Source organism: Balaenoptera musculus, chromosome 20 (genome assembly GCF_009873245.2).
Source record: "Balaenoptera musculus isolate JJ_BM4_2016_0621 chromosome 20, mBalMus1.pri.v3, whole genome shotgun sequence".
Lineage (NCBI taxonomy): Eukaryota > Metazoa > Chordata > Mammalia > Artiodactyla > Balaenopteridae > Balaenoptera > Balaenoptera musculus.
Genome location: NC_045804.1, coordinates 36,592,077 through 36,611,716, shown reverse-complemented (window position 1 = coordinate 36,611,716; position 19,640 = coordinate 36,592,077). Strand labels below are relative to the sequence as shown.

The following is a 19,640-nucleotide window of genomic DNA, read 5'->3' as shown; positions in this document are numbered from 1 at the left end:
ACAACTCTTAAAATTCTGTATTTGGTAGTCAAGAGAAAACTCCATCTTGGCTTCAAATAGTCTTCAAGGTCTTTCCAACAAGAGGAATAGACTTAATTATGTGGCTGCTGTATCATTATGTTTTAATATTGTTGTGCTAGGTGGTAAAGTGTTTACAGAAGCTACTTCTGTAAGAAGAAATACTCATTCTCCAGGACGAGGCCTTTTAGCTCCAGATTTCACCATAACGCTGAAATTGACCCTCTACCTAGTGGAGTTGTGTTTGCCTATAAATTCCTGTTGCTGAATGCAGAAATTGAGTTTGTGGTGTATTAAGGGAAAAATACAGCAAACCTAGCTCCCAAATCAGACATCTTATGATACAAATCATTTGCCTGTATTTTTAAAAATTGATATCAGCTTTTTAACTCTTCATTAGTAGTGTAATTTAAATAGAATTTTTACCTCCGTTTCCTCTTATTTAGTTTCTTTATTTTAAAATAAGTTAAATAAGAGTGGCTATGGATAGTAAAGGGGTTATGAACTTATATTTACAGGTGGCTCATTCTTTTCTTTGTGTAATGATACATTTCTGGGACATAGAATCAAATAAAAATGGGACTAAATCTTGAATCATAATCTTAAAAGTTATTTTTTCACTCACAGAAGTCAGTCAGTACATAATTATACCTTCTTGATCCAACCCAGCATTGTAGAATTCTACAAAGTGTCTGTCAGTCTTTCCTGAATCTAAGAATCTAATCTCAAAATTGTTCCTCTTGATTTTAATTTTACCTCTAAGATCCTAAATGAAGTTCTATGCCTGAAATCACGTCATCTTTGAGTTTAATTCAAAATATTTGTGGGGAGGGTTGAAAAGTGAGTTTACTTCTGTATATATTTGAAACTTTCCATAATAAAAAGATAAACTGTATCACACACTCTTTCACTGTCTCTCTTGCTACTCTTTCTCTCTGTCTTTAGATGGGTAGAAACTATTAATCATCTGGTGTCTTCCTGAACTACCATACTTTATGAACTTAGATAACTTCTGTGTTTCCTGTTCTTGTTAAAAACTTGGTCACAATTCCTAGATTTTCAGAGCACGTGTATTATGTTCCCTTATATTCTAGACAGTTTAATAATTATTTATTAATGAATTAAGTGATAGGAATTTGAATTGTGTGCTTTGAAATTAATATTAGTTCAAGATACATGTATCTTATTAGTTACTGAGCTTTTTTTTTTTAACATCTTTATCGGAGTATAATTGCTTTACAATGGTGTGTTAGTTTCTGCTTTATAACAAAGTGAATCAGCTATACATATACATATATCCCCATATCTCCTCCCTCTTTACTGGGCTTTTTATCTCAGATCTCAAACCGTTTTTTTTTTCCCAAATTTTTGAATTCTTTTTGGCATGTCCTCTGTCTTGGAGTGTTTAGAAAGAATAATTACTATTTGTCCCACAATGAGTCCTTGGCTTTTAATTTTAAACATTTTGATAGAGATTCATTCAGACTTACCAAAAAAAGTTACAAGACCAGTAAAAGGAATTCCAGCATACCCACATTTCCCAAATGTTAGCAGTTTAACATATTTGCCTTATCATTTATCTTTTCTCACTCTGCACACACATACACACATGCACACACACATCCACCAAAAACTCATTTTATTAGTATTTTTTTCTTCCATATGGTTGTTTCTCTACTTATGGCAGAGCTTTAGTGCTCCATAAATTACCCCACCCACTCTTCTTTTTTTCCCTCCCCTCCTACTATTCTTTTTTTCCCTTCCTATTAACAGAGATTACAGTGACCAAAAACACTTTGATGATAGTATTCATAACTTATGCTTGGCTATGGCTAGGTTACAAGACTTAATACCCTTAAGCCATTTTCTGAAGGGTTTGTTGATTATATTTAGAAATTGCTATTGTGACTTATAGTTCTTATAGTACTACTGTAAGTCACCCAAACATTTGGTCATAGAATTTTTAGAATATAGTTTGTGGTTTTATTATCTTAACATTTAGCATTTTCATTGAAATACATGTATTTTGCCTAACCAAACGTAATATTTGTTTTGGGAGAGTAAGTTATGTCCCCTAGATTTCCATTTTTGACATATGCTGAGATTTGAAGCACATCCCAGACATTTTTATATCATTAGATTTCACCCATTAGATAGTAAGGTTATATATTTATTTCTTTTTTAAAAAAAATTAATTAGTTAATTAATTAATTAATTAATTTATTTATTTATTTTTGGCTGTGTTGGGTCTTCGTTTCTGTGCGAGGGCTTTCTCTAGTTGCAGCGAGCGGGGGCCACTCTTCATCGCGGTGCGCGGGCCTCTCACTATCGCGGCCTCTCTTGTTGCGGAGCACAGGCTCCAGACGCGCAGGCTCAGTAATTGTGGCTCACGGGCCTAGTTGCTCTGCGGCATGTGGGATCTTCCCAGACCAGGGCTCGAACCCGTGTCCCCTGCATTGGCAGGCAGATTCTTAACCACTGCGCCACCAGGGAAGCCCTTATTTCAGTTTTATTAAAAAAAATTTTTTTTTTTTTTACTGTGACCAGTTCGCAAGCTGCCCTTAGCTCACTTGCGTTATTTCCATCAAATTTTATTATATTTACTGAGAATTTTGATTGCCACATTAAGGTCACCAGAGTGATGAGCAAACAGGCTTTTAATTTTCCAGGTCATTGTGGAAATCCTGATTTACTCTGTGCTCTAGTGAAATGCCTTTCCTAACATTTTAAAGATAAAATTAACAGAAGTATTTGACATGAATTATGTAGAAAGAGAGCACAGAGCTGACTCATTTATAGACATGTAAGTTCAAGTATACCTGATAATATATCTAGTAAAATATATATATTTGTCCCATGTCCTAGATATTTGGCATAACGGCATGAAATAAACATTAAAAATCATATTTCTAGCATAGAGATTTCTAAGGATTGCTTAGGATCCTATATTTAAATAACCAAATTTAGATGGAAGCCTTAACTCAGACCTTCAGGGGATAGGCATGTACTTACCGTGTTTCATGTCTGCCCTCTTATTTTTGGAAATATAGATCCCTGAAAGCCTGTGCAGTGTCAGGGACCATCTGTCTTATTCGAAGACATTTGCAAGGCCAGTAGAACTACAAATGGCAAAAGACAGATGTATTTGCACCTTCATATTCTGTACCTTGAAGCAGCAACTGGGAGGAAATAAGGCCTGTTTTGGCAACAGCTGTTGCTTAACCCGATTGTGGTACACGCTGGTGAAGGCAAAAGACACGCTAAGAATCTTTTGGTTTAACAGTCACTCATTCAGACAAAACCCATTTCTTCCAGTCTAAGACTGGAGGATTGGAAAGACCTCCATCATGTTTTTATCATGTGTGAATAAGTGTAGTTTTTTTTCATCTATTAAAAGTGAAACTGGGTGCTAAGGGATTGCTCATTGTTTTGGAGTGTAAAGTTTTTGTAGTAGGGATTTACTTAAGCAATAGTCCATAGATGTTTGGTTGAATTAATTTTTAATGCTTCCTATGTAAAAACTTACTAAATGAGGTAATTTTCATCAATATGCTTAATTTTATGTACATCAAATCTAAAATTATTAACATATACACATCATTTTGTGGGCACAAGCAAGGAACAGTACATTTCAAAAAGTGGTCAGGGGACTTCCCTGGTGGTGCAGTGGTTAGGAATCTGCCTGCCAATGCAGGGGACGTGGGTTTGAGAGCCAACACAGCCATACATACATACATACATAAATATAAATAAATAAATAATAAAAAGAACAGTATATGTGGAATATGCAAAAAAAAAAAAGTGGTCAGAGTAATTTCATGGGAATAAAAATATAGAAATTGGGAATGAAGTTACTTCCTTGCCCTTAACTAGCTGAGGTTTTTGGTGAAGTAAACCTGGTATGACTTGTTGTCTTTCATAGGTTTCCTTTTTCTTAAATCGAGCAGCTTTTTGCTCCTTCTTCCCTCCCCCCATGTTTGTATTTATTCATTTCTTTGTGAGCAATTCGAGCTAGGTATTAGGGACTTTGGGCCTGACCCTGTAGAAGTAGGTAATGTAGTAAAAGAATACTGACTTAGGAGTCTGAAGCTCTGGTTTCACATCTTGGTTCTGCCGTTACCAGTGTGTCCTAGGTAAATTTCTTCATCTGAAAAATGAAAGTTTGTATGTATGGATTATTATCTGTCATACTTACAGTGTATGAATTCCCACCAGGTGTTCGATCCTGTTACCTACTTTCTAAGCCTCATTCATTGCTGTGCCCTAGGCCAGTGCTTCACAAGAGCTCCATTTAGAAGACATAGATGATTATTCTTATTTAGAAATGGAAGCATTTAATAGCATTTATTTGATTATCTGTAATTGAAATTTGTAGACTAAATCTGCCGTCAGAGCTTGCTAAGTGAATAAATGACATTGACATATAGTCCTTGAGGAAGGTCTATTCCTCCTTCTAATTCAGTTAGGTCTGCCTTGGCTTATTTAGACACTTCGACCTGAGCCCCAAATGTTATAGGTGAAGTTCTAAGAGTTAAATGGGAAAGATTTGGAGAAAGATTCCCCAGATACAGTAGCAAATGGTAATTCTCCACCTTCCAGCCCTGTCTTATCTATGTGTTATTTCATGATAGCTAAGCTATATATGTTTGGTTCCAGATATAAAGTAATTGATAATGTATTTTCATTAGGATGGATATGTCTACATGTGCAATATACATATATAGTTTGAGTTTCCAGTTTTTGTACTAAATCAGTAGAGTACTTAAACCACTCCATAGTTTGTTCCCTTTTACCATAAATCTGTGGATTTGGGGGAGATGGGAGCAGCGAGGGGATTAAGTCTCCTATATACTGTTATTACAAGTCAGCAAGCACTACTTTCTATAGAAATTTGACAATCTGTGTGTACTATTCTAGTCTCTCTTCTGCCCCATCTGGCAGAATTTGAACATTAGTGTTTTTCTAATGAAAATCTTGAGCTTGTAATTTAAATTTGCATGTTGAACGTACCTCAGATTAGACAATTTATCTGTATATTTCAGCTTGAATTTGCCTTCAGATCAATAATTTGAGAGCCAATAATGCCACAGGTCTCTGTAGTAGTGAGTGGTTAAAATTAAATTAATGAAAAATTTAAAGTAATACTTGAAAATGATGTGAGGACTGATTTGCTTGCATGCACGTAGGAAATGTGTGTCCATCAAAGGTGCTGCTTAACAGGGGGCATAGAGAGTGTAGCAGAGTCATTAGGGTTCCTGGAATATTTTGTTAGAGAATACGGCTTTACTTTACAATTTTACACATAATGTTGTATAGCCCTTTCTCTGTTCAGTATGTTTAATATTTATATGGGCTCTTTCTGATGTCTGTTAAGTGATAGTGCTTGAATTCTCATAGGACATGATCAATTGGAAAATAGGACTTTCAGAGATTTTTTTAGTTTCTATAACTCTGGAGATGGTGAAATCTAATCATTATTAATGCCTTTCAGCACTCGAGTCAGGTTATAAAAGATTTTACCATGTTAAAATCAAATCTAGTTTTACTTTTCCCTTACATATAAAAAAAAAAATCTTCACATTTGTCTTCTTTTCAGCTAGTAAGACCAAAGCTTTTGTGGTACTCTGTGGCCTTTGAAAAAATGAATCAGAGTTTAAAGAGTTACATAGCATCAATGATTTGATATAAAGCACAATTCCTAACTGTCTTCTGACAATCTCCAGAAGAAACTGTTTGAGAACCAAAGGCAGAGTCACTTTATGCTGGACTAGCATTTCTGGATTTTTAGTCTCTTGATTTTTCAATCAGAATTCAGCTTAAAAAGGACATAATCATGACTTAAGTGGATAGGTTTTACATGGCAGGATTGTTCAACCTGCTGAAACTTAATAGTGTTTGGAAAACACACAAATTCTTAATACCTGAATATGGTAATTTGAGTTGCATTTGTTAATACAGACCATTTTAATTCCCCATACACTCTTACTCACATGCTCTCTTCCTCCTTCGAGTCACCCCCTGTAAAACTACAGCTGCGGGATTTTGGAGAGGAGGGGAAAGTCATAGGTGAAGACAGCTGGATCATGGACTTGGCCTTTGTGACTTTATATTTTCATTCTTTCCCTACTGAGCGAAGATGAAGCGGGCACATTTCAAAAGAACAGCTGACACCACCCATGCAAAGTCAGTAGTTACGTCAGTCACTCTAATTCATTGGAGTTTGTGGCTCTTCTTTTACATGTATGTGGCAGAGGTCCAGTTTGTCGGAGCGAGTAAGAAGTGGGTGAGTACAGATTGGGACTGTGCCAAATGTACGTACTGAAGCGGGTCTTCACCCTGTTTCCCCAACCCCTGTTTTCTCCTTGAGCTGCGTCAGCCTGTAGATCCTTATTTGGCTAAAGAAGGATGGCTTGTAACTCACACAACCGAGTTATGTTGTGAACAGTGAGGATTGTGTTGTCTTTAAACTTGACCAACTGCTGTTTAGTGCAGGCCTGTTTGCTACAGTGTCTGGAGGGTTAACAGTGCATTTTGGGATTGTGGGGTTGTAGAAATCTTGTTGGTAACATGCTGCTACTGTCCGGGAAGGAAAATCTAGGATATTAAAAAAACAAACAAACAAAAAAAAACACCAAAAACTTGTGTTTAATTTGTTTGGCTAATATGTTTTTTTTTATACATAAGGAAATTTAAACTTGGAAAAAGGTACTTACTGGCTCTGTAGGTGGGAACATCAGCTGGTCTTTTGAAATGTAGAAACTTAAAGTTTTGTTTCGTTTTTGTTTGATTTTGGGGGTCAGTCAGAAGCCTTTTAAGTCATAAAGGACTAAGGTAAAACTTTCAAATTCTTTACAGTGAATCAGTTGTATTCTGATATTTGGAGTGAGGTGGGAGACTGTCTAGCTTCTATACAATATATGCTAAAGAGCAACTCATGCCCAGACGTTCCAGATCACAAGTGCTTCTGTCAGAATCGTTTGAACTGTTTGATTAATTCAGGTGTCTGCCTAAGGAAGAAAATGAAAGGGAGTTGGGTAGTATGTGCCAACAATAACTTCTTCATTTTGGTGGTATTTGTGGGCATACGGAAATGTGTTGAACTTTCCATTTTCTGATCCTTTTTTTATGGCGTCACGGTGCTGTTGAGACATTGGAGTCTTCATGTGGTCACACTTATTTAAAATGGTGTTTCTCAAAGTTCAGGGTGAGCTCCAGTAACATTTTGTTTCTGATGTAATTAGTGAATCATGAAATCAAGACAAGGGGATCATGGCTAACTTTTTTTTCATTAATGAAATAGAATATAATAGAATGTAATTTTGCTACTGGTTCTGCAAGCTAACAGCCTTGGCATTATCTAGGAGCTTGTTAGAAATATAGAATCTAAGGCCCCACTCAGACCTACCTACCCTGTCATTATATGCAACAATCTTCACTGTAACTAAATCCCAACATTAATGTTTACAAAATGTTGAAACAGAGAATAATAAAGTTGATTACACACCAAAAAACCCCACATTCATTAAATTGTTTCAATTTGTGTGTGTTCATGTACATACCAGCTTACACGTTAATACATTTGTCTCTCAGTATCCAAGGGGGGTTGGTTCCCACCCCATGCCAAAATCATAGATGCTCAAGTCCCTTATATGAAATGGCCTAGTATTTGCATATAACCTACACACATCTACCCATATACTTTAAATCATTTCTAAATTGTAAATAGTTGCTGGTGCACAGCAAGTTTTGCCTTTTGGAACTTTTTTTTTTTTTTTTTTTTTGATCTATAGTTGTTTGTGGATGTGGGTCCTATGGATATGGAGGGCCAACTGTATATTTCTATGGGTCATAGTTAAAAAATTTTTGAAATACATTGTTTTAGATGTGGATGATGACATCTGAATGATGACATTTCTCTGATTGTGGTCTTGTCATTAACTGTGGGAGAGATTTCCTTGCTTTGTATTGACATCATCTCTAAAGTTTTCTTTTCCAGTATTTCTGTCTTCCAACTCACTCTTTCTTCTAATAGTATCTTGCTTTTCTGTTCCCTTTTTCATATCTTCTGTTCTTCAGTCCTCAGAATTGTACTGTTTTGTGAATATACTCAGTTCACTGGGAGATTGATGCTAATTAGCATGATTTTTCTTTTTTAATGTTCCTAGCACCAAAGTTGAAGAAGAAAATTACCAAGTTATGCAGTGCTCTTTCCTTCTCAGTTTATTATGTCTTCCTTCCAAATGTCAGATGCAACAGCAATATTTTGTTCTGTGTGCAAATGTGCATAGCATGTCTTAAATGCTATGAACAGAATATTAAGAAGTATGTGTAACGTTGAAGTCTGCCTTTGTATCCCCAGCTGTATTTAAAGCAAGCAGTTGTGGCTTTAGTTTCCTGTATTCCAGCCTAGCCCAGTGTAGGCCAGATAGAGGAAGCTAACCTCGTCTATCATTATTAAGAGTAATGCTAATTTCCTGGAATGTGACCCTAAAATGGAAGTAAATCATACCACAGACTTGGTTTTAGTGTTAGTTCCTTTGACCAGCAATATGCAGTTCAACTTACTGTAATTAAGCAGCTTAGAAAATATGTACTTTCTTTCTGTGGCTCTGAGACTACAACTGGTGAACAGCAAACAATGCTTATCAAATTTTTATTGAGTCCCCTTTCGCTAGTTTTAAACATTTCGTGTCACACAACCACACATCTGTTGCTACTGGTCCCACTCTTTTCTCCATCCGATTATTCCATTTAACTTGTACTTTGTTTTAAAGGGCCTCTGAAGTGGATTTTATTTTATTTTACCTTAGGAACCCTACAGGGGTGCTCCAGAAAAGGGGGAGAAATAGAGCATTTTGAAATCTCTAACCCTATGAAAATTAAGGGCCTTGTTACTGCACATCATTCTATTGATTGGTTATATCAGACTTGTTAGTATCTATGGCAGGATTGTAAACGATTACTAATTTTTTAATTGATTTTATCCATACTCTTTAACAGTATAATAAACATGTATTTGTTAATGTTACATGAGTTTTCCTCTAATTTTTTGTGCATTTTCCCCCCTTTTCCATGAAGGCCTTATCTGTTTGGAGCGGGGTGTTTTTCCATAAAAGCTCCATGGTGAGTCCCAGTTCAGTCCAGCATGCCTAATTCATTTGCTGTACTCTCAGAAAGTAACTCTGTTTTGTACTTTGTTTTCAGTTGCATGGCCTGATCACAGATAGATGCACCGAATTACTGAGTAATTTGTAGATGGGACATGAATGTTGGTATTTAAGCTTTAAAAGATTAGTTTTCTTGGTTTCACTTCATTTCTTGAAAAGTCACATAAAAAATCATAGATTAATATTAAAAAAAAAAGAAATTAGAAGAATTCTCATAATAACGCTAGTATATATCATAAGACAAAGGCTAACACCCAAGTTTAAAGCTTTGAGTATTTTAGTGATAGAAATTCCCTACATGACATGCTGAACATTTGAAAACAAGATTTATTTTGAAATGTAAATGTATTTAAGGTATACTAAAAATACCCTATAAATTTTTACTGCATTTTATTTGGTACCAAAGGAACAAGAGTCAGTTCTGTTTTGAATAGTTTAGGTAGTTACGGAGCTACATAAGGAAATTTGTATTTCACATAAAACCTCCTAAGTAACTTATTATTTCGAGTTATTAGCACCTCCCCACCATAACTTATTTAGTAAACTCTTATGTAAGACTGCATAAAATACAACTTTTGTCAGTCTTAGACATGGTGATCATAGAAAAGGAACAGTATGTTTAATACTTTTATGTAAAGGTATGAAATAGAATATATTTAGAACCTGGTATAATAATTTTAGCACAATAGTTAAGAGTCAGGGGACTTCCCTGGTGGTCCAGTGGTTGAGACTTCACCTTGCCAGTGCAAGGGGTGCAGGTTCGATCCCTGGTCGGGAAGCTAAGATCCCACATGCCTCGTGGCCAAAAAACCAAAACATAAAACAGAATATTGTAACGAATTCAATAAAGACTTTAAAAATGGTCCACATCAAAAAAAATCTTAAAAAAAAAAAAAAAAAAGAATCAGGGCTCCAGAATCAGACTGCCTAGGTCTTAAATCCCAGCTTACACAGTTACTACCTATATGATCTTGGGCAATTTTCTAAAACCTCTCTTTATCTTAGTTTCCTTATCTCCATTAAACGGAGTTACCAGTAGCACCTACCTCATAGGTTTATTATGAGGAGTAAATGAACCGACAATATAAATTGCTTAGAACAGTGCCTGGCACATAATAAGAGCTCAGTAAATGTTCGCTGCTATTGCTATGATTTCTTTTCTGCTTTAAGGGGAAAATTCCATTTTTGAAAAGTAGTTTCTTTAAGTTAGATCATGGTTTTGTTTTTCTTTTTTGTTTTTGTCTTTTTTGCTTTTAAGAGTGAGTGAGCCCAAAAAGAAGTTTTGGTTAATGTAAGTTATATCAATTTTATAAATTTAGTCAGAATACATGTACGTGCAGTTCTCCTAACTGCTCCTGGGACTTGTTCATACTGTCCCATTATACTAGGAGAAAACCTTCCAATCATTTTTCTCTTGGACAAAAAGAAACTTAAAAGTTTGACACAAACTAATTTCAGTGTTCATATGCCACAGGAACATCTGAAAATTTCATTGTCGTATTAGAATAGGATGATAAATCATCATAAAAATTTCCTCTTTGAAATGCAGCATCAAAATTAGGATATAGATTGTGAAACTATCGTTAACAAAATCATGGTATACAGGAATAAAAATTCCCTGAAAGTCAACCTTCATTCTTTGTGTTAACCAGATTTCTTCCAAAAACAAATAAGATACATGGATCTTACTCAGGAGCTTGTAGTGAACAGTTGATTTTTAAATGTCAGATTCAACATATGCCAACATTTCTTTGTAGACTCAATTTAGAATTAAATTCCATCTTGGGATAAATTTCTCATTCTAAGTACAAAGAAAAAAGTTTTAGTATGTTAATAAAGATTGAAGTTTTAGCATAGAAGTAAAGACGGAATGACAAACATTGTATGTGAAATAAGAAAAGCCCATGCCTTCAACAGCTTATGTGCTCCTCAAATTTAAGCAAAAGTACTTGTCAACCAGAAATGATTTGAGGTTGAAACAAGATTAAAAGAGCCAGATTAAAGAAAGGGATATATGAAATGTAGTAGACTTTTAAATCATTGCTTGTCTTTTAGAAGACTGCTTTGTGGTTTGTTTGATGCCATCGTTAGCTCACAAGAAACTCGTTTTTAGTCACTTATACTAGCCTAAAAGAGCCTCCTTTAAAATACGTTCCTTTACTGGTGGTGCATGTTTTTCCCATTAAGATCTTAATGAAACCTCAAATTAAGGCAGCAAAATGAATATAAATTTGACAACTTCTTCCATGTTGTTTATAAGAGCTTCTTTGTTTTAAGAGTTTTTACTATTTATTTTTCCATGCTATTTAGCATTCAACCTGAGAATGTTTTTATTTACTGTTTTGAAATAAAACATTATGCTAAATAAAGTTACTTATTTCATCAGGTTTATAGAACTTCCAGTATAGGATAATATTTGTATTTTGGAAGAATATGAAAATTTTATAGTTCCTCTTAAAATGTTATGTAAGTTTAATACAAATTTTTTTAAATTAATTTTCAGTTGAAACATTTATATTTAGCTAAGATTTTGCTTTTGATTGATCACGGTTTCTACTAATTCTTCATTCTTTGATAAACTGTTTTAATTGTTTAAATTCAGGCAGTTTCAGATGAGTCAGTTTATAATAATATCTTTTCCTTTGACAACCAAATAAGCTTGTTGGAAAGTTAACTATGCAGACCATCTTTGACACTTTAGCCATTTTCTACATTCTGGAGATTATGTATTCTCTAGGATTTATGAATTTAAATAATGGCATAAAATGATGTAAGAATCACACACATGATATACTTTTTAATGCAGAAATTTTAAGAGAAATAGCCATTGTGAAATTTTAAAAATGAATTTTGCTTTCTACATTACAAATAAGTAACAAGTTTTTATCAAGCTCCTAGTCGGCATGTAGTATCATGTTTAAACTATTGCTATTTTTGACTTTCTTAGCAAAAGAAAAAATACATGCACAACAGTGTAGACAAGAGGTAGTCCATTTGAATATATCTTTGTAGTGTATAAGGTTAATTTTAAAGAAGAGTTAGAACTTACATGTCAAATTATGTTTAAAGTTTTAATTAGCACCGAGTCTTCAATCTGTTTATAAATAGCTGATTTAAATTAATCTTGTTATTCTGAGAATATTGAAAAAAATATTATAATAATATAATTTCATTTTTAGAAGCAAAGACTTATATGGAGAGGAGAATCTTATCTGGCAGGTTTACAGAAATCTCATATCTTTAAGAATAATTTGTGGTAGAATAATTTTACATATATTATCAATATCTTTTTTTAAAATAAATACTTTCATTTTCCCTCTTAGTTTTTATTTTAGAATACACAGTTGAGAGTGAGAGAAAACTTCTGAATACCTTTTGAAAGCCCAATCACAGTGAGGAGCATAAAGAAAAGTTTTTCTTCCTTAACACAAAGACATAATACCACTTGTAATTCTTACATCAATATTGTGTCTAAGGTTTAAACTGAAATATTGACTGTACCCTTATGTTTTAGAGAAGGAAAGAAAACGGTGCTTCTATCTCAGTTTAGCTCTTTTCCATGCTTGTGTCCTAAACAAGGCACTGGACCTCATTGTTGCTTTTCATGCCATCCACAGATTCACCACTTGTATCCTATTTTATAGAACATAGTAAAATTATCCAGATAGACATAATTTTTCTATAATTTTAAAGCCGATATCATTAGAGTTTTGCTTTTTTTTTTTCCTGTTTGCAGTAGAGTGTGGAGGAAAAAAAAAACAGGCAAAAGAAATTCAATATGTTTCTCTGACTGAATTATGTAATACAGAAAAAGCCAATGGGTAACTTCAATAGTCTTTGTAAATATTTTTAAAGATGTCATCATGTCCGTAGAACATCTGATGGTATTAAAAATGATTCTCATTCTATGGTTAGATGGTTAGGTCTTCCAGAAGAAATGACAAAATGTTAAAACTCCTGAGTTTTAATTCAGCACCTTATTTGTTGTTGTTTTTTTCATCGTACATTAATTTTACTTTTGATTATGTTGTCTCTTGTATCAAGTTTAGTAAATGTGATGTTTTCTGATGTGGTGAAGGTTGAATTCATTCCATAGTTCTTTATGTTTTGCTCACAAGTTAAGGCAAATTTTTCTTTTAATTTTTGAACGCGGGGTTCTTTATGGCTCAGGAGGGTAGAGAGCAGGGGTTCTCAGTGGAAAGGAGTCCACCAGCCCTATCAGTATGTTTTGTACTCATTTATAACCACAGCACAATTGAATTTCTGGACCCCCATATACACTGAAAATTTTTATTTTTTATATCAATTATTAATTTAATAAATTAATAAACACCCAGAGGTATTCGTTTATACTTGCAAATGTCTTGTAATAGGATTTATTGTCTCTTTCAGAGGATAAAGGGAGATATTGAGAGGAAGAAAGAAAAAAAGGCTAGTACTGGAATGCTTTCCTAAAATGGTTGGGTCACCAGTCTATAAGTGAGCATGATTTGCAAGGCTAGCACTTTTCTCTTTTGTTCCTTTCACGTATGTATCATTTTTCAACGTTTTATCTTTCTGCCAACAAAAGGTGATTTTGCAATAGAAGTATTCTGGGTCATTGTGGAATAGTTCAATTCTGCTTCCACCCAACATTCCTGGTCTTGGTCTTTTAAAATTTTAGGATAAAGGGCAAATTGAATCAATGTTAAATTTTCTCCCTTTGAGTATTTTGTATAGAAAATACTTTATTAATAATAATCTTTTCTTTAGATTATTTCTCCTTTTTATTTTTCTGAAAATCTTGTACATATACGCACATATTTTAAATTTCTATTTTGCTTAAATACCACAGTCATTCCAAAAGGTAGGTTGATGATAGAAATAACTTGTTATAAATATGTTCACCAAATATGCTAAATACCCAATACACAGCACTGTGTCATGCAGGAGGTAGCAAGTTATTTTCAGGGATAAAACCCCTTTTAATTACTTATTAAACACGAACTTTTACTAATGTGATTTATGAAGGCCCTATCAGAAGAACAAGAAGAAATAATGAAGTATAAGAATAAAATTGAACATTTTTTCATAATTTTAAGAATACTTTTAACCTAAGATACTTATTCTCTGCAGGAGATAATGAGTTTATGTAAATTGATACTGTGTTGGTGCTTTTTAGTTATGTGTTCAGAAGCTGAGTTATGTATAACATTAAAGAAGTCTAAAAGACTTTAGCTTTTGACATTAACTGATTAGACTGTAAGCTAATAAACATACAAAATATATATATTTGCTTGGCTAAAGACTAAATTGATTATTATATTACAAAGGTAGCTAAGTGGCCCAGTAGCAACTTTTAAAATCTATTTAGGATGCATACCTTAGATGCACCATAGACTCTCTTAAGAAGTGGCATGCTACTTGTTTTCTATCTTGTTGCTTACCACATGATTTAAAAGCAAGAACAAAAATAGCACTCATTAAGTTGCAAAGAACTTTGAACTTGTACATTTTGTAGGACCATTGCTCCTTGATGGTGATTCTAGTAAAAACATAGTCACGCAGTTGAAACACCTTTCCAAAAATTCTGGAATGTTTTTTTTCCTCTCTCCTCTGCCTTCCAGCCTCCAAAAATTGACCAATGGAAGTTAAAAGATGCTAGTTACAGGAACTTACAGCAGTTCAGTGATGGAAATAAAGGCTTTGAAGGAAAATTTACATTCTAAGGTAGTACAACAGAGAGCATCATAACCAGAAAGAACAATTCTGGTGCCGGTTACCCAGAAACCAAGGGAAGGTGCTTGTTTGTTCAGTTGTAGGTGGAGGGGAGTCTTCTCTTCTGTTGGTTTTGCAAAGGTTATTATTGCAGGTGTGGCAAATGCAGCAAGAAGATGTGAAATTGTTGGCAGAAACAGATGCATTTTCTTACAGAAACTTAAAAATTAAAAAACTGTCATTTTATTCCCTATCAGTGGAAGTCTGACTGTGACTAATATTGGTGATTTAGGCATGGATGTGATTTTTATGGGTAATAACTTGTTGTGTTTAAGAAATGTTAATGATGGAAAGAAAAGGCCTTTGCATATATGGCAATGTGCATTACATGAATTTGGTCAAAGGCAGAGACCAAGCAGAGTGGCTTCTGATCCAGACTTTTTGCTTTCCCTACGAGGAAGACATCAAAACAGAAGGCTCAGGAAATAAAATATGTGAGAGACTATTTCAGGTGTCATAACACCTGGAAAATGAGATTACCAAAGTGAAGTCTGATTTTTTGAAAATTAGTTGAAGGCTGTGTGCTATACAGGAGATAGCGTTGAGTTCTATGATATGGGAATTCACAGCGCTTTCTACACGTTACCTAACACAGTGGTTCTTAAACCTGAACGTGTGCCAGAATCTCCTGGAGGGCTATTAAAAACACAGATTGTCATGCCCCACCTCCAGAGCGGGGTGTGGCCTGATGAATATTTGCATGTCTAAGAGGTTCTCAGTGCTACTGGCCAGGGACCCCACTTTGAGAACAAATAAAATGCTGTAAACCTTAAAATAACCCTAAGAGGTAGGCATTGCTGTCTTTCTATTTTATATAGTTTATATATTAGTTGTCTGAGCACTGAGAGGTTAAATAACCTAATCAAAATTCACACAGGTAAAAAAGTGGCAGCAGTGCGATTCAGATTCGTGTTTCCACCTGACTCCAAAACCCAGTCTTTCTCTGTCTAACCGTACTTCATTAAAAGATAAAGAGATAAAGGATAGTGAGCAAACGAAGGTAGAAATAATGTTATTTGACATTGGAGACTGAGTAGCAGCGGCGGAACATTATTCTTGTGCCCCGACTGGGCTGTGATCTTGACCAGTGTACAGTGGGGCTATTTCCTGGTCTACGAGTCAGAGACCATAATACACCATTTCTCTAAGGTGCCTGACAAAATTGCTAAGGAACTTTGGGGCAGCCTTTGACAAATTGGGAGAGAAGAGAAATATAGGATTTGCAAGAAAATGAAAGGCTGATATCAGAAGTCAATGGTATTAGAAGCTGAAAGCTGATTTGGGGAAAACAAAGAGGACAGCAAGTACTTTTTTATGGTAGTTATATGAAGTAGCAGAAGTTACTTAATGTGTCCTCAAACATAGGAGAAGCAGAATAAAAATAGACCTATCATCTTCACAAATCCACAAAGAAAAAATAAACAAGAAATAGGAAGATCAGTGACTGTAATCGCATTAGATCTTTAGGTCTACTCACCAGACATTGTCTAACCATACATACATGTCTGAGAGCATTGTCAGGATCCCATTCTGTATCATCTCGTGTTTTCATACATGCTGTCTCCATTCAACTGTATTGTCAGTCCCACATTTTATATATTGAAGTGAACTGATAAACTATTCTATTATTATGAGATGTTTTTGCTGGTTCTATTGTTCCACTTTGAAATATCCAGGGAAATGTTATCTTTCTCAAATGGGTCGACATGGATTTTGCCAGCACATTCTTCAAAAAGAAGCTAATTTTTATTGGTATAAGTTGCTATTCCAATAATACTCTGGAGCTTTGAACTAGTTTTACTTTTACTGCAGATCACAGTCTCACAACCGCCAGTTAAGTTATACTTACGGCAAAATGCATGTCCACATGGGAGCGTTTGAATACTTAGGGGCAGATTTTAAGGGAAATATGTCATTTTCTCAAGGACCATGATTTTATCATAGTAATTTTTCTTTTTTTACTCTCATTTTATTTTTTAAGCAAAGTTAAACCACCTCCACAAATTTCACCCAGCAAATCAGTGGGCGGAGAATTTTGCGTGGCTGCGACGTTTGGGACATCCCGATCGTGGTTTGCAAATAATGCAGGTCTGAAAAGAGAAAAAGGTACGTATTTTTACTGAAGTTAAACTTGCCATTTGTAATTTTTGTTTCTTGAGGAAAATTCAGAGCAGTTCTCTTTGAATAATCTTGAGCCCAACAATAGAAAAAAATGTTCCCACTCAGTTAGCATGTCTCTCCTCAACTACTCAAGTCTCAAGAAGACAGGCTATCCTCTCACTATAAATATGGAATAAATTGCCCACTGAGTGTTTTTATTTTGTTTTGCTGGTGACAATATACAGGATTTCTCAGTGCTGTCAATTCCATACCATTATATGTAGCTTTTACATTTTTCTCAAACTAATTTCATGCTATTGTCTGTAAAGTGTGGAGAGGAAAAACGTTGTTATTCCCCATTTTAGAGATGAAGAATTTGAGATCAGTGAGTTTAAATAATTTAGCTAAAATCACTAGTTAGTAGGTTATGGTATCAGAGTTTGAACCCAGGTTTTCTAATGCTAAATCTGTCCTTAAAAAATAATCTACAACAACTCTGCCATGTTATAAATTAAAAGATAAAAACAGGCTCCCACTCAGAAATAAGAATCATCTTTTATGGTAACCATTGTCCCTTTGAACTTATATAGTGTTGTTGTTGTTGTTTTTTAAAATCCCTCCTTTGACCACCAGAGTCAACTTATATAATTACTCTTTTAGTATGTGATTCCTCATTGTTTCTGTTTAGAAAAGAGTGCCTGCATTCGTGGACCAAGTGTTTAATTTTGAGTGTTAAAAATTTCCTCTTATTATTGTGATACTATTAAAGTAGGTCAGAAACCGAGTTGTTAGCGAGGCACTTTTCTGACAGGTTCCACAGGCTGTATTGTTCTTGGCAAAATGGCTCTCCTTTACGCTTAATACTGGCAGTCAGACATCAGCCCTTTCCCTTGTTATCGCCTTTCAGTGGCCCTTTCCTTGGAAATAGGATCCCAGGCACAGCAGGCTCTTTACCTAAGTGGGAGAGGATACAGTAAAGTATGCAGGCCTTCCATTTTCTTATCCCATCTTTATTTTTTTGTTACCTCCTCAGCTTTAATGATGCTATCGAAATGACTTTTTGTTACTAGTTAAAACCCTCTGTGAAGCTCGATTTCAAATGCTTCTCGCTTCTGTTCTAATTACCCTTTTAACTTGCTACTCCTTTATGTCCCACTACTGGTCATTAGCCATTTTCTCAAAGCAGCTGTAATTGAGTCCTCTGGCGTAGAGATAAGGTAACCCACCCAGCATTCATGAGGGATTTTATATGCTCCTAGGTTTACTGTAAAACCCAAGATAGAGGATTAAACCTGGTTTGGTAGTGAGGACATGTGTACTCCTTATAAAGTCATTTGATTAGATCCATATTCAGCACCTGACCTCAAAGTATGACTGGTCTTCATTTGCCATGGGAGGAAAGAAGGAAGAGGGTTGAGAGGAAAGAAGGATGAGGATTTGGGGGAGGAGGACATGTGTGTGTTTTTCATTTGTCTGTTCGTTTTAATCCAGAAATTTAAAGGAGGAAGTTTCCTGAGAGAGAGTAGATGAGAAGTTAGGCTGATTTAGGCAAAGGGTCTCTCATGCAGTTGAGTTGGTGCATCCAGTGTAACTAATTCTTAGTCCATACAGGGTTCCTTTTCTGTCAGTCCTTCCCTGTCCCACCTGATACCATTCATTTTTCGTAATGTGGGACAAATTACTACGCTTCAGGCAAATACAGAAGACTGTATAATACTGTTTGAGCATACTAGAATTTTGAGTATATTTATGTCATTCTTGAAATAAATTGCTTAAATTTAAAAATATTTTGATAGCATAGAACTTTTCATATTCGTTAGCATCTACTTATAAGAGACAATTTTGAGGCAAGGAGCAGGCACCACGTGAAAAAGTTCCTGCCTTCTTATTTTCTCTCAGCAACCTCAGGAACGGACTGAAGGGTCAATAACTTGTCAAAATGATGCTGTGCTCCTTTTATGCCAATATCACATATCCAGGATCTGTTTTCCTGTTTTGTAGATCAGTCCAAACAAGTTGTAGTTGAATCCCTCTACATTATTAGCTGCTACGGGACCTTAGTGGAGCACATGATGGAGCCACGACCGCTTAGCGCTGCCCCCAAGATCAGCGATGACACCCCGCTGGAAATGATGACATCTCCCCGAGCCAGCTGGACTCTGGTTAGGTAGTATCTCTTTTTGTTTTTTTGGTTTTGGGGTTTTTTTTAACAGCTTTGTTGAGATACAAAATATTAAAAGTGTACAATTTGATAAGGTGTGACGTATGTTTACAGCTGTGAAATCATCCCCATAATTAACATTATAAATATATCCATCACCTCAAATGTTTTCTTATGCCTCTTTCTAATCTCTCACCTGCCCCCCCCCTTTATCCCTACTTCACCTACTGAGCCCCAGGCAACCACTGGTCTGTTCTCTGTCACTATAGATCAGTTTATAATTTCTAGAATTTTATATAAATGGAATCAGAGTGCATAGTCTTTTTGTCTTCTTTCTCCCAGCAAAATTATTTTGATTTATCCCTGTTGTGTTTTTTGATAATTCATTCCTTTTTTAATTGAGATACAATTTACATGTAATACATATAATACAATTC

At 34.9% G+C, this 19,640-nt stretch overlaps 1 protein-coding gene across 1 annotated transcript in view; it reads left to right on the top strand.

Moving 5' to 3' along the window:
• The window catches only part of BCAS3 (BCAS3 microtubule associated cell migration factor), a 572,763-nt gene that overhangs the window by 236,504 nt on the left and 316,619 nt on the right, over nt 1-19,640 (top strand). The window contains 3 exon segments of the mRNA XM_036838162.1: nt 9,097-9,141; nt 16,924-17,048; nt 19,044-19,209. Coding sequence (XP_036694057.1) covers nt 9,097-9,141; nt 16,924-17,048; nt 19,044-19,209 — 336 coding nt within the window.